The sequence below is a fragment of the Aegilops tauschii genome, chromosome 5 (genome assembly GCF_002575655.3).
Source record: "Aegilops tauschii subsp. strangulata cultivar AL8/78 chromosome 5, Aet v6.0, whole genome shotgun sequence".
Taxonomy (NCBI): domain Eukaryota; kingdom Viridiplantae; phylum Streptophyta; class Magnoliopsida; order Poales; family Poaceae; genus Aegilops; species Aegilops tauschii.
In genome coordinates, this window is record NC_053039.3 from 8,012,299 (window position 1) to 8,025,991 (window position 13,693).

General features: G+C 40.6%; 1 protein-coding gene and 1 pseudogene across 1 annotated transcript; one reads left to right on the forward strand and one right to left on the reverse strand.

Moving 5' to 3' along the window:
* The first annotated feature begins 1,217 nt into the window (after window positions 1-1,217).
* Window positions 1,218-10,869, forward strand: LOC109753239 (putative protease Do-like 14). Its single transcript, XM_020312155.4, has 12 exons — window positions 1,218-1,591; window positions 2,702-2,857; window positions 2,942-3,088; window positions 3,191-3,342; window positions 5,852-6,133; window positions 6,236-6,366; window positions 8,154-8,271; window positions 8,381-8,473; window positions 9,378-9,455; window positions 9,560-9,647; window positions 9,736-9,807; window positions 10,305-10,869. The coding sequence occupies exons 1-11, from the start codon at window positions 1,435-1,437 to the stop codon at window positions 9,759-9,761; spliced, it is 1,428 nt and encodes a 475-aa protein (XP_020167744.1). The 5' UTR covers window positions 1,218-1,434; the 3' UTR covers window positions 9,762-9,807; window positions 10,305-10,869.
* Window positions 4,234-5,581, reverse strand: LOC141022225 (uncharacterized; annotated as a pseudogene).
* Window positions 10,870-13,693: the final 2,824 nt, after the last annotated feature.

Below are 13,693 nucleotides of genomic sequence, written 5' to 3' on the forward strand. Positions count from 1 at the left end.
CATAGTGGTTTCCAGAGTATCATCAGCCCATTTGTCATACCACAAAGCAATAGTTTCCCCAGTTCCACCATTGCATACTGTCATCTGTTTGAAATTTTCTAGAATGGAGCAACAATCTCTCCACCAAAATGATCCTACCTTTGTTGGATAACTAGGAAGATCATCATTAGCATAATAGGTGTTCCATATTAGGTTTACCCATGGAGTATCAGCTCTGTTAAAAAACTTGAATAAATTTTTTGTAAGCAGAGCTTTGTTTTGAACTCTGAGGTCCAATACACCTAAACCACCAGCTTTTTTGGCAGACAGACATTTTCCCATTTAACAAGACATTTCCCACTTTTTTTTATGCCTTTACCATACCATAGGAAATTTCTTCCTAACTTTTCAAAGTGATCAAAGATGGTGAAAGGCACTCTGATACAGCACATGGCAAAAATAGGAAGAGCAGATATAATAACCTTCAGATGGATAAGTTATCCGGCATATGTCATCATGGAGGCAATACCAGATAGCCTAGAGTCCAGTCTTGAGACCATGGGCATAAGATCTTCAACCTTTGGCCTAGTAGAACCCATTGGCAAACCCAGATAAGTAAATGGCATAGCTTCTTTTTTGCATTTCAGAATGTTGGCCAGTTCTTGTGCCCTGTCATCAGATATATTTATGGGCACCAAACCTCAAAGTAATTAATACTTCGGTATTTCTAAAAACCAAAGTATTCTTCGAAAACTTAACAAAATACAGAACTCCCAAACAGGGCCTAAATCATATAATTTCCTGTTTTTTAAGGATCAACATTGCATGCTAGGAGATTCACACCGGAGGAAAGGCGAGGGAGGTAGAAGCGGACCATGCACGACCGTAGAGTATCTGGTATCACAGAAACTCTCAAATGTATTTTATAATATCCGTTGCAACACACGTAATTTTTTGCATGTACAATTCTCAAGAACAGCAGATGTGTTTTGCACATAATTGAATACGTAACAACTTTTCTCCCGTTGCAACGAACGGGAATTTGTGCTAGCATAAAAAACAGAGAATCATTTTTTTAGACAAAAAAAAGGAAAAACAAGAGAAGCAGGAATTGCTTCAAGGACGCAGCCAGGCCCATAGACAGCCCAGGTCGATCGAGTCGGTGAGGAGAAACGCCCCCTCCGCGCCTAGTCGCTCCTCTCTTCTCCCTCGAGGCCTCAATCCCCAAACCCTTCTTCCAAAAAGAAAAAAGAATCCCCAAACCCTCGTCTGGCTTCTCCGGTGCAGAGGCCGAAGGTCGGCAGGCGGCGCACGGGGGAGAATCCGGAGAAGGAGAGAGGAGCGGGAGGCGGTGGCGCACAAGGCGAGAAGACGCCCAACGCCGGCGGGCAGCGCACGAGGGGGAATCCGGAGAAGGAGAGGGAAGCGGGAGGCGGTGGCGCACAAGGTGAGAAGATGCCCAAGGCCTGCAGGCGGCGCACGAGGGGGGATCCGGATCTGGAGACGGAGAGGGAAGCCAAGAAGAGAAGCCTGGCAGCAGAGGAGGCCTCTCCTTCAGCGATGTTTGCGGCCTTTGAGCGTGGCGATGCCCCTCAATCCGAAGCAAAATCAGGTGATTCTTGCCCCATTTCCTCACAGATTGTGGTATCCATGTTTATGAAAGAAATGGATTTTTGCCACTTTGTTCCCGGGGCTTCGCTAATATGCCACTCTGGAGAATTGATTCGCACAAATGCCACTTAGGTCGTTGAATCCTTGATTAACATGCCATTAGCTCCTCTTTTACTCGGTTTAATTATTTTTCACATTAAGAAACTGGCGAAAAGCCTATCTTGCCCCGTGTCTATCTACGTATGCACGCTGCCCGCCGAGTATATTGTGCTTGTGTCATACTGCCGGTGTCTTGGACGTCGTGCGTCGTCGATCGGGCGGACACCACATAAGCCGTCGATCACCTGGACAGAGTGTGCCACGGATAGCCTGGGCGTCTTGCCACCCATCGCTTGGACGCCGCGTGCCGCCGATCATCCAGTACTGTGGCTGAGTCATGGAATCTGATCTTTCTCTGAAGTAATTTTGTTCTGCCTTTCGCTTGTTTTGTTGATTTGATCTCCAATTCAGAAATCTATAGAGCTTGCATGGCTCGCAACGAAGCTCCGCATCACATGACGTACGTATCGAATCTGTGGAAACTACATTCTTGATCCCTAACCTGCTCCCTAGTTGATAAACATCGGAATGCATAAATCCTGAAATGAGATGCGACAAATTGGGAGAGCAGCGACGGTGAGCAGGCGAGCGCCACAACTAGCAAGCGGACGGGGTGACCAGGTAGCGAGAGGAGCGACCACCGAGCGCATGGGTGGCATGATGACCTCGAGCAGTCGGCTGCAGTGAGCAGGCAAGCACCTCAAGTGCGAAGCGAGCGCCTAGTATGAAGTGAATTCCTCGGTCAGTTAACTAGATAATTATGTGTAGATACCATGAGGGTAAGTTAGTCTTTTCATCCCCTGTTAATGTGAAAAAACAATTAATAAATGGAATAAAAGAAGACCTAGTGGCATACTAATCAAGAGTTCAATGATCTAAGTGGCAAAATTGTGTGAATCAATTCTTCGGAGTGGCAAATTAGCGAAACCCTGTGAACAAAGTGGCAAAAATCCAAATATCTCCATGTTTATTGGTGTTTACTTATTCCTGCTGGACGATTGTTCTTCTGCAGAGCGTGTCTATGATGTGGTCGAGTCCGTGACGGAGGAATCCTCCGGTTCCCCTATTCCTCTGCTCCACGAAACCTACATCCCCGACGAGCTAGCTTCCCATCCGGGCATACATCACGCCTTTGAGCTTGCCGAAGCCAAATACAACGCAGAAAAAGGTGAAATTAATTTCCTCGTTTCCTCGTCAACACGCTAATCGTGTGTGCATAATCAATCTTATGATTAATTTTATCATATGTTAGATCATCGGTATGCTTTGTTCACCATGGCTCGCGGCCCTCCGCACTCGTGTCTGTTTAATGAGCGGAGGCTTCTTCCAATCTGTGAAACCGCAAAAGACGCGGTGCTTCTTGTATCCGGATCCGTCATTAGGCTCTCCTCCTCTCTCGGTACGAGCAATTTTGTCACATCTGATCAACATTTGCTAGGAAACTAAGTGTTGCGACTCGTTTCCTAATTAGTTAACACATACTTATATGCTTTAATTGCAGGCCGCGTGCCACTGAATAAGTGCTGTGGGTTGTGGTTCCAACAGGATGAAGAGAAGAAAACCGCCATTGTTTTGACATCTGCGCATCTGGTTCGCAAACAGGATCCCTCCGTGATGAACCAGTGGACAGGAAAATATCACCGTGATGCTCGGGTGAGCTTCTTAACATTAATTCGGTAGTGGACAGGAGAATAAGAAACATAGCACATGTGTAATTCAAATACCATCCTAAATGCAGTTCACACCATAGCAAATACACATAAGGTTTACATAGCAAGCAAAATAGCCAGTAAAAGCCTAAAGTGCACATAAGGTTCAGCAGTTCACACAACAAGCTGCAAGCAGCAAGCATAATAAGATAAGTGGTAAATGACATGTTGCTCAAGCAGCCAGCCCAAGCAGCAGTTCAAGCAGCCAAGTAGCATGCTCATGGATCTGTCCTCAATTCCTCATCCAAATAGGTGCGTCCAGTCACCACTTCATCTTCATCATCCTTGTAATCTATATCCTCCTCCAAATCTGTCTCCTGTTGTTCTTCTTCGTCGGCCTCAAACTCTTCATCATGACGATCTCTAACTCTTGCACTCCGACGAAGCTCAAGCAGTTCACTAGTTCCCGTAGCATCTCCATTCATACTCCAATGTATGCCATTGCCATCTCCTTCTTCATCTCCATCACTAAACACCATGAAAGCATGATTATCTCCTCTCTCAAAACAAGAAGCCTTGTGCTTCGGATGTGTCAGTACTTAGGAGAACATCAATGTTCTTCCTCTCCTTTATCCTTTTCTTCTTGGACACTTGAGTTCTGGATGTACACAAGTTTATTGAGGCGGTCTGTTGTAAGGCGATTTCTCCTCTTGGTATGTATCTACAAGTGCCAATGCTACTAGTCAGGAACTAGATAATAGGAACTTGACAAAACATTGAACTAATTCCAGTTTTAGAGACTAACAGACTCAAAACAACTCCAGTTTCTCTCACAGCCAGAACAACTTGAGGTCAAAGAAAGGATCTTCATAGCCATGTCCTTCAGCCTGGTGTCTCACCTCCATACAGTCTCCACGAAGCAACTAGGAAGAGGAATTTCATAGTCAGGAACTAGGTAATAGGAATTTGAGTACTTGACTAAATATGTAATTAAGTGCAATGACAAATGAGTAATGACTAACCATGATTGTACTCAAGTTTTGGCAAGTCGCAGCAAGATTCTTTCCAAAGGATCCCTCTCTGCTTTGGAACTTGCCAATTTCGTAGTTCACAACTTTGTCTCTATTGATTTCATCATCATGATATAATGTCTCCAGTCTCCACACAAGAATAGAAGGCTGTATTGATGTCAGCAGCATCAAATATGCTCTCATTTGCATAGCTGTAGTGTGGATCCAGCAAATAAGCAGTCAACTGCAGTGGGGCATCAAGCCTATCTTTCATCTTCTTGTCAACTATAGCTAACGCATCTTTGTAGCGCACCTCGACATTGCCAAAGGCATCTTTGATTTCCTTCTTTACCTTCACAATCTCTCCATACACAAAGCCCATTGAGGGCCGCACATCACCATCAACTAACCGGAGGACCTTCACCAACGGCTCGAACACCTTGATGCAAAGATTCACACCCTTCCAGAAGGGCTTGTTGAAAATTATGGCTGTTGCATCTTTGCCTTTCTTTGAGTGCACATCCACTTTGAGGATACCACCATCTTCCTTAGTGAATCAGCCTTGTCTGCAAGGCTTTGCAAAGTGAGCAATTGGGAAGCAAATCTGGTCACTCCGGGCTTTCTTTCTTCTTGGTGAAGGACCTCATGCACTAGAAGGTGTGATGGTGGCCATACACAAATATTGTGAAAGACTTGGCTTGGTCAATTGTCTTCTTGAACTTAGGTAGGTTGCCAATTGCTTGGATCATCAAATTGACAGTGTGAGTCGCACACGAGCTCTGAAAGATCTTTGGCCTCTTCACTTTCAAGAGATCCTTAGCTCTCATGTTGTATGAAGCATTGTTGGTCACAACCCACAGCACATGTTCAGCACCTAATTCATCAATTGTCTTGTCAACCAGATTGAAGATCATCACTTGTATGCAGCGGGTCTGAGGTTTCCTTTCACTTGATGAAGCTAACACCTTCCGAGCAATGTGTGACCAGATTCATAATGCTTCTCCTCTAAATGTTATTCCAAGCATGAGTCATGAGAGAGCAGCCATTCCCGCCCTTCTCAACCTCTCGGTCCTTGAGTTCACTCTTGGTTCTTGCATACTCTGATTTGAGCAAAGGCTCACGGAGATCGTATTGACTAGGTGGATCTAGATCTGGGCCAAATTGACCAATGGCATGAACCATCTGCCTGAACTCATCATTGTCAATTGTATTGAATGGTCTTGACTTCTGATTTCATTTTTTGTTGTTCATTTTCGGATTTGACTTTTGAGTTAAAATTTCCCCTTCGTTTTGTTGTTCCCCATCAGTTGCCTCTCAAATTAAATTATTTGTGATGTCTTGCTTGCTAAACTGGTAGCTAGTTACCAATTAGAAGTGAGCTGGTATTTATGTATACAGTGTACTAAAACGGATGATTTGATTTGTTGTGGTGCTCGTTTTTTTAATAACTAATTGTGAAAATTATCTTGGAAATAGTGTCATAATTTTGCGTTTGCCGTTCAGGTCATTGTTCACTTGCTTGATGGTACAACTGCAAGAGGCAGTCTCCTGTACCTCCAGGAGCATTATGAAATTGCTCTTTATGAGGTTACAATGCACAAACCTGTTGAGTTGCCCACTTTTAATGACACGGTGCATTCGGGTCAAGATGTTTTCAGACTTGGAAGAGATGATGAAAGTTTGGATTTGAAGATAACTCATGGTAGGGTGGAATACAAAATCCCAGTCCGACATGAGAGATGTCACTACCTGTATTTTTCCTCTGATGAATCTCGTCACCGTTTGGTATGTAATATAATTTAATTTCAACTTTATGTTATATATTTCAATCAATGTTGCTATTTTTTACTACAAATTCTAATGTTTGTCATTGTTACTATGGTGTAGTTGCATGACGACGGAGGGCCTATCGTTGATCTAGAAGGGAAGGTTGTGGGACTGGTTAACAATCATATAAATGAGACTTTTGTGCCTTCATGCATATTACACAAGTGTTTGGATTTCTGGAGGAGTTTCAAGTACGTCTTTTCGCTCTTTCACTTCAATTCTTTATTAGTGCTATTAAGCTAATGTATTTTTTTTGGTCGGTTTTCTGTCTTTTATTTTTATTGACATTAAACTCACATGATTTAAAAAGTAATCATTTTTACTTGACTGTTTGCCAAGTTCTCATGCTTGACTTATATATTCCCATAATTATTGTATGTACAAATACTGTTTGCTAAGTTTTCATTTTTTACTACATTTAGTGTTTGTCCATTCTTGTATAGAATTTGCATGACCAAAAATTATGTTTGAACTGTGATTTCTTAGCTATTATTATGTCCGAATGAATTGCTACAAATTGATTTAGCATAATCATGTACGTGAGGTCTAGGTGGCTACAAGTGGAGAACATTATAGGCAAAAAAATACAACTAGTAAAATTGAGTCGAGTCGTCGGGTTACCGACTTGTGTGGATTAGTTGAGACTCACTAAGATTAGTCGTGCCTAATTGTATACTAGTCGTTGACTACCATGTGTTATAAATATTATAGTAAACACTATTATAAGTGACCTAATCTAAGTTCATAATATGTACCAAAGAAGTATCCAACGACAAAAGGCAGCACAATCCAGAACTAGTCCATAATGCATCAAAGTTTCCAATGACAAAAGGCAACAGAATCCAGAATCCAGAAGTTCCCTCCACTTCATGTCTTCATCCCTCCAGCACATCACATCCTTTGGCCCTACTAAAACATCCAGTTGATCAATCAACTGAAATTCACCAACTTCATGGCTTGGTCCAACAACACTTTGTTTCTCCTTTCTCCTCCATTGTCGTCGTCGCAGTCCAGTCCTAGTAGTTGTTCATCTCATCTTCACCCTCAACCATGGTATCTTCATTGTGCTGCTCCTCAACCTCTTCTTCATCAACTGTCCGCACCCTCTTCCTAGCATAAATGGTATGCGGGTCTATGAGTCGACTAGTAGCACCATGAGCAGTCCTTTGGAAGACCCACCCTCTTAGCATTTCCGTACCACCCATGGCTGAGATCAACATCACCCCAAGTCAATGCAACACCAACACCATCTTGATAAACAGGTTTGGCATAAACATCAACCCATTCACTTAACTACTGAAATTGCACCACTCGTTATCTTCCAATTGCATCAATCTGTGTCTCTAGCAACTTCATTACCAAGGTTGCATCAAGTGATTCAACGGAGACATTATCATACACCAAGAAGATGATACCTTCTGGAGTATCCATAAGTTACTTGACCAAATGGCGTCCCTTCATGTCGGTCCACCCATCTGACATGAATGTGTAAGCATATTCTTTCCATGCCAACATGTGTTTCAGTTGGAATCATCTGTCTTGGCATTGTCCTTTGAAGCAATGGACATCCCCACATCGTAGTAACTTTGTGATCTATAAACAGGACCATACTGCCCTATGGAATCCAATAGAATCTCCTAGCTTCTTGAATTGACTATGTATAGTGGCAGGTTATTATCATAGAGGAAGTTAGCGACATGATCATCAACGGGCGGTTTTTGTTCCTTTGTCTTGTTGTATTGTCCAAGTTTAGTCATTTCATTGAATTTTGCATGTTTCGTATACTTCTTGTATCTAGGGTATAGGACCTAAATTTGATGTAAACATTCAGTTTTTATTTTGGTAACTTCGCTGTCCAACTTTTCTGGCATTATACTCTTTTGAGCAGGATTTGAACTAATGTCTTATAAGAGTAATAATTCTAAGATGTTCTTTCCTAAATTTTTGTAACATTTGGTCTCGATTATATTTGGTATAGGTGCATGCCTCGGCTGCATCTTGGAATGACCTTTACTTCCATCAACCTTTTAGACCCTGTATGTATCGAGAGGATGAAGCGTAAGCATAACATTGAGTCCGGTCTCATTGTTCAACAGGTATAGACAGCGGTGTTCGCCTTTATTTTAATTTTATCGTTGTTATTAGTTTCTTCCGGAACTGTTTTCATATGTATATTATGGAGTAATCATGCTAATTAAACATTAGGTGTCAAAAGGATCATATGCCGAGAAACTGGGAATCCGCAAAGGTGACGTTATTGAAGGTTTTAATGGAAAATACGTTTCTACGACGATTGAGGTTTGTGCATTGTGTATTTATTAGATTTTAAATTTTTGTTACAACCAAATGTAGCTGCTCTAATCAAATGTAGGTTTAATCTCCCACGTATATACTAGATCGGGTTGATGAGTTGTGCTATAATCCAATAGGGAGCAAGTTGTCGTGCATTCTTAATTAGATAATCTAGACTAGTCTAACCACCTCCTTGCTTCATGGCTGGATGGATTAACTTTCTGCATGGATAACTATCTGCACGTGAGGTATGCCAGGCTGGTTGTTCTCATCAATTGGATGCAAGAATTCATAGTGTATGTTATGCGGTTGGCATATATTTATCCTGTAGCTAAGATTAAAAAGAGTACATAGTACGTAGGGTGTAAATATGTTGAATTGTACTTCTAGTGGAGGTGTTTTTTATATGAAATCTTTAGAGTTGTAGCCATTATTGTCAGCGGTAGAGGATATTATATTTTCCCTGGCTCCGCTAAAGATGGGCCTACTAGGGGTATGTCAGAGCCCGCTGTGAAGAAAATACGGGTACTCGGGGAATCATGGTGGCTATCGGGAGCGGTAAAGAACGGGCATGATCCTCCCTATCAGCTTGATTTCTCGAGCAGCAGAACTGTTTGCAGACCTTCTCTTCTTATGCTGTCTCTAAAATACCCGGGGTCAACAAGTGCATTGATGATCACCCCAGCGCGCTCATGATGACCTGCGAGTTATAGGTATCATGATGAGGGGTTCATAATCTTCAACATCACCTGAGCCCACCGCCCTATCTTCTGACAGACCCGTGTGGGCCGTGTAGGATGGGTTGACTAGGATCGTATGTGGCGTTAAGCATGAGAGGCTCCTGGTTGTAGGGCGTATTTTCTACATATATTTATATTCTTTTATGTGACACACTTGACTATTTTGCCAGTTGGAGAGCATGTTGGTAGACATCTGCTGGGATCATTTTGATCAGAGAAATAAATTATATGCAGAAAAAGATGTTTCAGTAAGTCAATCCTATGTTGTAATTATGAGCTGCTTAATTCATGCTGACCAAAGCACTATGAGAAAGATGTTTTGAGAACTTAAATTCTATTGATTGCTTTATAGGTTCTTATATATAATGCTGCCAAACTTTGCCGAAGAACTAGAAATTTGACTGTAGTTGTATCAGATTTTGGAGAGGATATTATAGAAGGTAAACACCTCGCATTTTATAACGTTTTCATTGTCACCTTGAACTTTTCATATTTAATGGAACCGTGATGTTTTTACTATTTGTGTAGGCACTTATGCTATCACGATTGAATAATAAAGAGGTCATGTGAGTCTTTTGTGTTTCTTGAGCTTCGAGAAAGGTAAACTTAAGTTTTCATATTCCCCTCTGTTTAGATTCAGTACGCTTGAACACAAATTGGGAGGTTATAGAAGAGATATTATGTGTGGTAAATAACTTCATTCTGTTTGTAACAGGTTGTTCCGTCTGTACGCTTTAGGGATTTAGCTTTGTTCTGCCTTGCCATCTCGTTTCATCTTAAATGAAAAAATGCAGTAAAAATTGTGTAACCTTTAGTTAGCCAATTAACCCTTGGTCACTAGCGAAACAGGATCGCCTCGCTTGTTAGTCTTTCCTCCATGGATAAAGACAGAGACTTGATTACATCCTCCTTTGTAAGACAGAGTTTTTAATTAGCTCATAATTCGGTTCAGGATCTCCCATCTACAACATTTTCATAACGTAATGTTGTTTTTTTATCTCACCTTGAACTTGGTGTTCTATATGCATTAAGATTGCACAGTAGTGGTCTTACTGTGGTCTGTAGAGAGTCACTCTCGTGTTGCCATATTTATGCAGGAATTTCTCGTCAGCCAAAGATCTATCTAATCAAACCTTGATGTTTTTTATTTGTGTGGACACTTGGCTGCTGCTGACCTTCATGGATGAGTTAATGGAATTAACCCTTGCATGCCAATTACAGATCAAGTTCGGCGTAATCTTTTTTGCTGTCAGACAAGAACTTCAAATTATGGTGCCTTTGAACCGTAGAAGCAACTTAGCTTAGAGCATAACCCGTACGTTATTGGCTACCAGTTATGTTGAGTCGTGTGAAACTCGCATCCTGTCTGTATGCTAGACTGATGTTTGGACCGTAGAAGCCACATATCTGTGGATGATGAAGTGTTCAAAAAGCCAAGCGCGAAGAACTGTAACTGAGTTTTCAGGCAGTCTCCTCTGTGGCTCAAGGCGTTTTAAGGAGTCGTACCATACCGCTGTTGCCTTAGCTGCTGATCAATGTACTGGAGATAAGTCAATTTGACTTCCTTGCCAGATTTTCAAGCATGGAAATGTCGCGAGATTGTCTGAAAAGCAACCCCTTTAAGGCCAAGTCACCATGTCAAAATATGAAACACATTTTGCATTTGGTGGTAATAGTGCTTGCATTTCCATTCCACCTGAAATATATGTTTCCTAAATTTAAAACAATTTACTACCAAAAAAACAGTAAAAGCAAATATTCACAATGTATAGAAGATTTTCAATCTTATTCAATCTCTACCGATCAATTCACTAACACCACTGCGTTGAAAGTAGAACTAATTATTTAGGCATAGCTAATAGACCTTTCCTGTAGATCTTAGTATTTCCTGGAGTTGGTATTGGCTAACTTTCTTTATACAAGAACATGCAAGAGCTTTGCATGTCTTTTGTATTAAGAATGGAAGAGCCAAAGTAACAAGGCTGGCTAACTTCTTTGTCGTTGCTCCTCCCCTTTGTATTATACTCACACTTATTAATAGAAAAAATACTGTAGAACGATTGTTCTACGGTCAGGGCCTGAAGAAAAAAAAGGACGGTGCGAGGATTTGTGTGTTGAGGCTCAGAGACAGCCTTGCCCTTCCCTACTGGAAGATTTGATGAGTCAAGGCATCTCCAATTCTGTGGAGTCCACAGAATGCTGCTGAACTGACGTGCGACATTGCAGGCTAAAGGTACATCATGTGATCCTTCAGACTTTCAGATTGGATCAAGAAAGTTTGTGGGCTGTGAGGTCCTCCTTCCTTATCAAGATGTCAGGTCAGGCTGGGCATTCGGTTAAACCGAACCGACCAGTTCGGTTCTTCGGGTTTTGAACAAATTTGGCTTTCAGAAAATGATAACCGGTTGGTCATTTGTAGAACTGCTAAGCGAGGATTCAGTGGACCGAGAGTTTGGTTCAATCCTCGGTTTAAGACAAAACATGAATATATGCTTGTGGTTCCTACTCTTATGCCAAGACAAGTAGCTGGATAACACAAGTAACTAGAATCAAATAACGGAAACAGTGTGCTATTATTATTATTGTTATTATTATTATTATTTTCATTCAAGATCATGTGGATAAGAGTGAGTACTTACCAAGGTTTTTTCTTTTTGATTTCGGTTATTTTCCAGGAGGGAACGAGAAAAACGGTGTCGAGAAAATCTCAGAATTTCCGGAATATTTTCACCCAAAATTATCAAATTAATTTTGAATTCAAAAACTTTTAGCTTCAAAATATATTGGATTTTGCCAGGGAGCAAGAACTTTTATCTTAAGTGATCAGCGCACCTTTCTTTTTTCCAAACCTCACGGGGTCGCACCATCAGTACCGCACCACGGCCAGAATTCCAGTTTCTAAACAACTCATGAATCTGGGGCGTTTCAAACTTAAGACTCTGCGTATCCCCTTCAAGCTTGAAGAGGTGGAGCGGCTCCGTCTCAAGCAAATCATGATGAGCCCGAGCATCCCCCCTTCTGGTTCCTGAAGTTGTCATCGTACATGTGTCTAGGGCACTGATATGTCTCGCCTACAGCGACAGGAGAGGAAGTCTCGCTGAAGGCGAGCTCCATATTAGTCCGGCCCATCGCGCCGCTTACCACAGACCACATGCCATATTCTCGTTCTTCTTTACGTTTTTTGTTTTTATTTTCTGTTTCCTTTTACTTTATTTATACTTCGAGGTACTTTATATTTCAAAAATACTTTACATGAAACATTTCAAAAAACAAAATCACGCATTTGGAATTTTTTAAATGTGTGTGTGTGTCTTTATAATATTGACCATGTACTAAAGAATTTTTTTGATCATGTATATACAAATATTAATCAAGCATTTGAAAAAATAAATTGAACAAGTATTTGAAAAATGTTAATTTAGAAATATTAATGTGTATGGAAAAATTGTTGAACATGTATTATAAAAATGATCACTTATAGAAATTTTTAATCAAGCCTTTGAAAAAATGTTGAGCAAGTATTTGAAAAATATTAAATGTGTACAGAAAAAATGATGACTATATATTAAAAAAGATATGAAAAAAATTGATCATGTATAAAAAATATTAATCAAGCATTTGAAAAAATATTGAGCAAGCATTTGAAAAATATTGAATGCATATAGGAAAAATGTTGATTATATATTGAATGTATATATGAAAAATATTGAATGTATTTGAGAGAAATGTAGATCATGTATTTGAAAAATGAAGAAACAAAAAAGAAACAAACAAACAAAGAAGCCCAAGTAAAACGAAAAAAACAACGAAAATTGTTCAAATAAAGAAAACCGAAGTATAAGAAAGAGAACAGATGAAAAAACAAAGAAAATTGTAGTATATCAAAGTAAACAGAAAAACAAAAGGAACCCGAAGACGAAGAAAATCAAAGAAAAACAAAAGAGAAAAAAGAAGGAAAATAATGAAAGGAAAAACTGAAGCGAAGAAAACACGAGCAATCGAACAAATGGGCCTGGCCCAGTATTGTAGCTAGCGGGGTGAATCCTTCAGCGAGAGCTCCTACCATCTCGCTTAATGCGAGACATAGCTTTCGTAGTGTGTCTACAACTTTTTTTCTTAGAAGAAGTTTACACTCGGCTACTGTGCTTACAGCTAAAGCCCAACAAGCGAGCGTGAAACTAAAACCCAATAGCGCAACTAAGCGATCGATTTGATTGATGATCGTTGATGCCTCCCCAACTGCGCTCGGATCCTGTGCACCTGTGCCTAATAATCTTTTTTTTTTTGCGGTTGGTTACTCTGTGCCTAATAATCTTGGCGGCAGGCGGCACATGTATCAACTGCAACACCCCGGTTATTGTGGCAACATGGTTTAGTGTAGCGTGGTTAAAAAATATGATTTTTTGGAATGTTGAATATTTTCTTTAAAATGAGAACATTTTTCAAGTTTGCTAATTTTTTATAAAGTACAAACAAATTTATAATG

Coding starts and splice junctions, on each gene's coding strand:
- LOC109753239 (XM_020312155.4), top strand. CDS start 1,435: ATGCCCAAGGCCTGCAGGCGGCGCACGAGGGGGGATCCGGATCTGGAG. Junction 3,343..5,851: donor AATATCACCGTGATGCTCGG/GTGAGCTTCTTA, acceptor TTTGCCGTTCAG/GTCATTGTTCACTTGCTTGA. Junction 8,272..8,380: donor CCGGTCTCATTGTTCAACAG/GTATAGACAGCG, acceptor ATTAAACATTAG/GTGTCAAAAGGATCATATGC.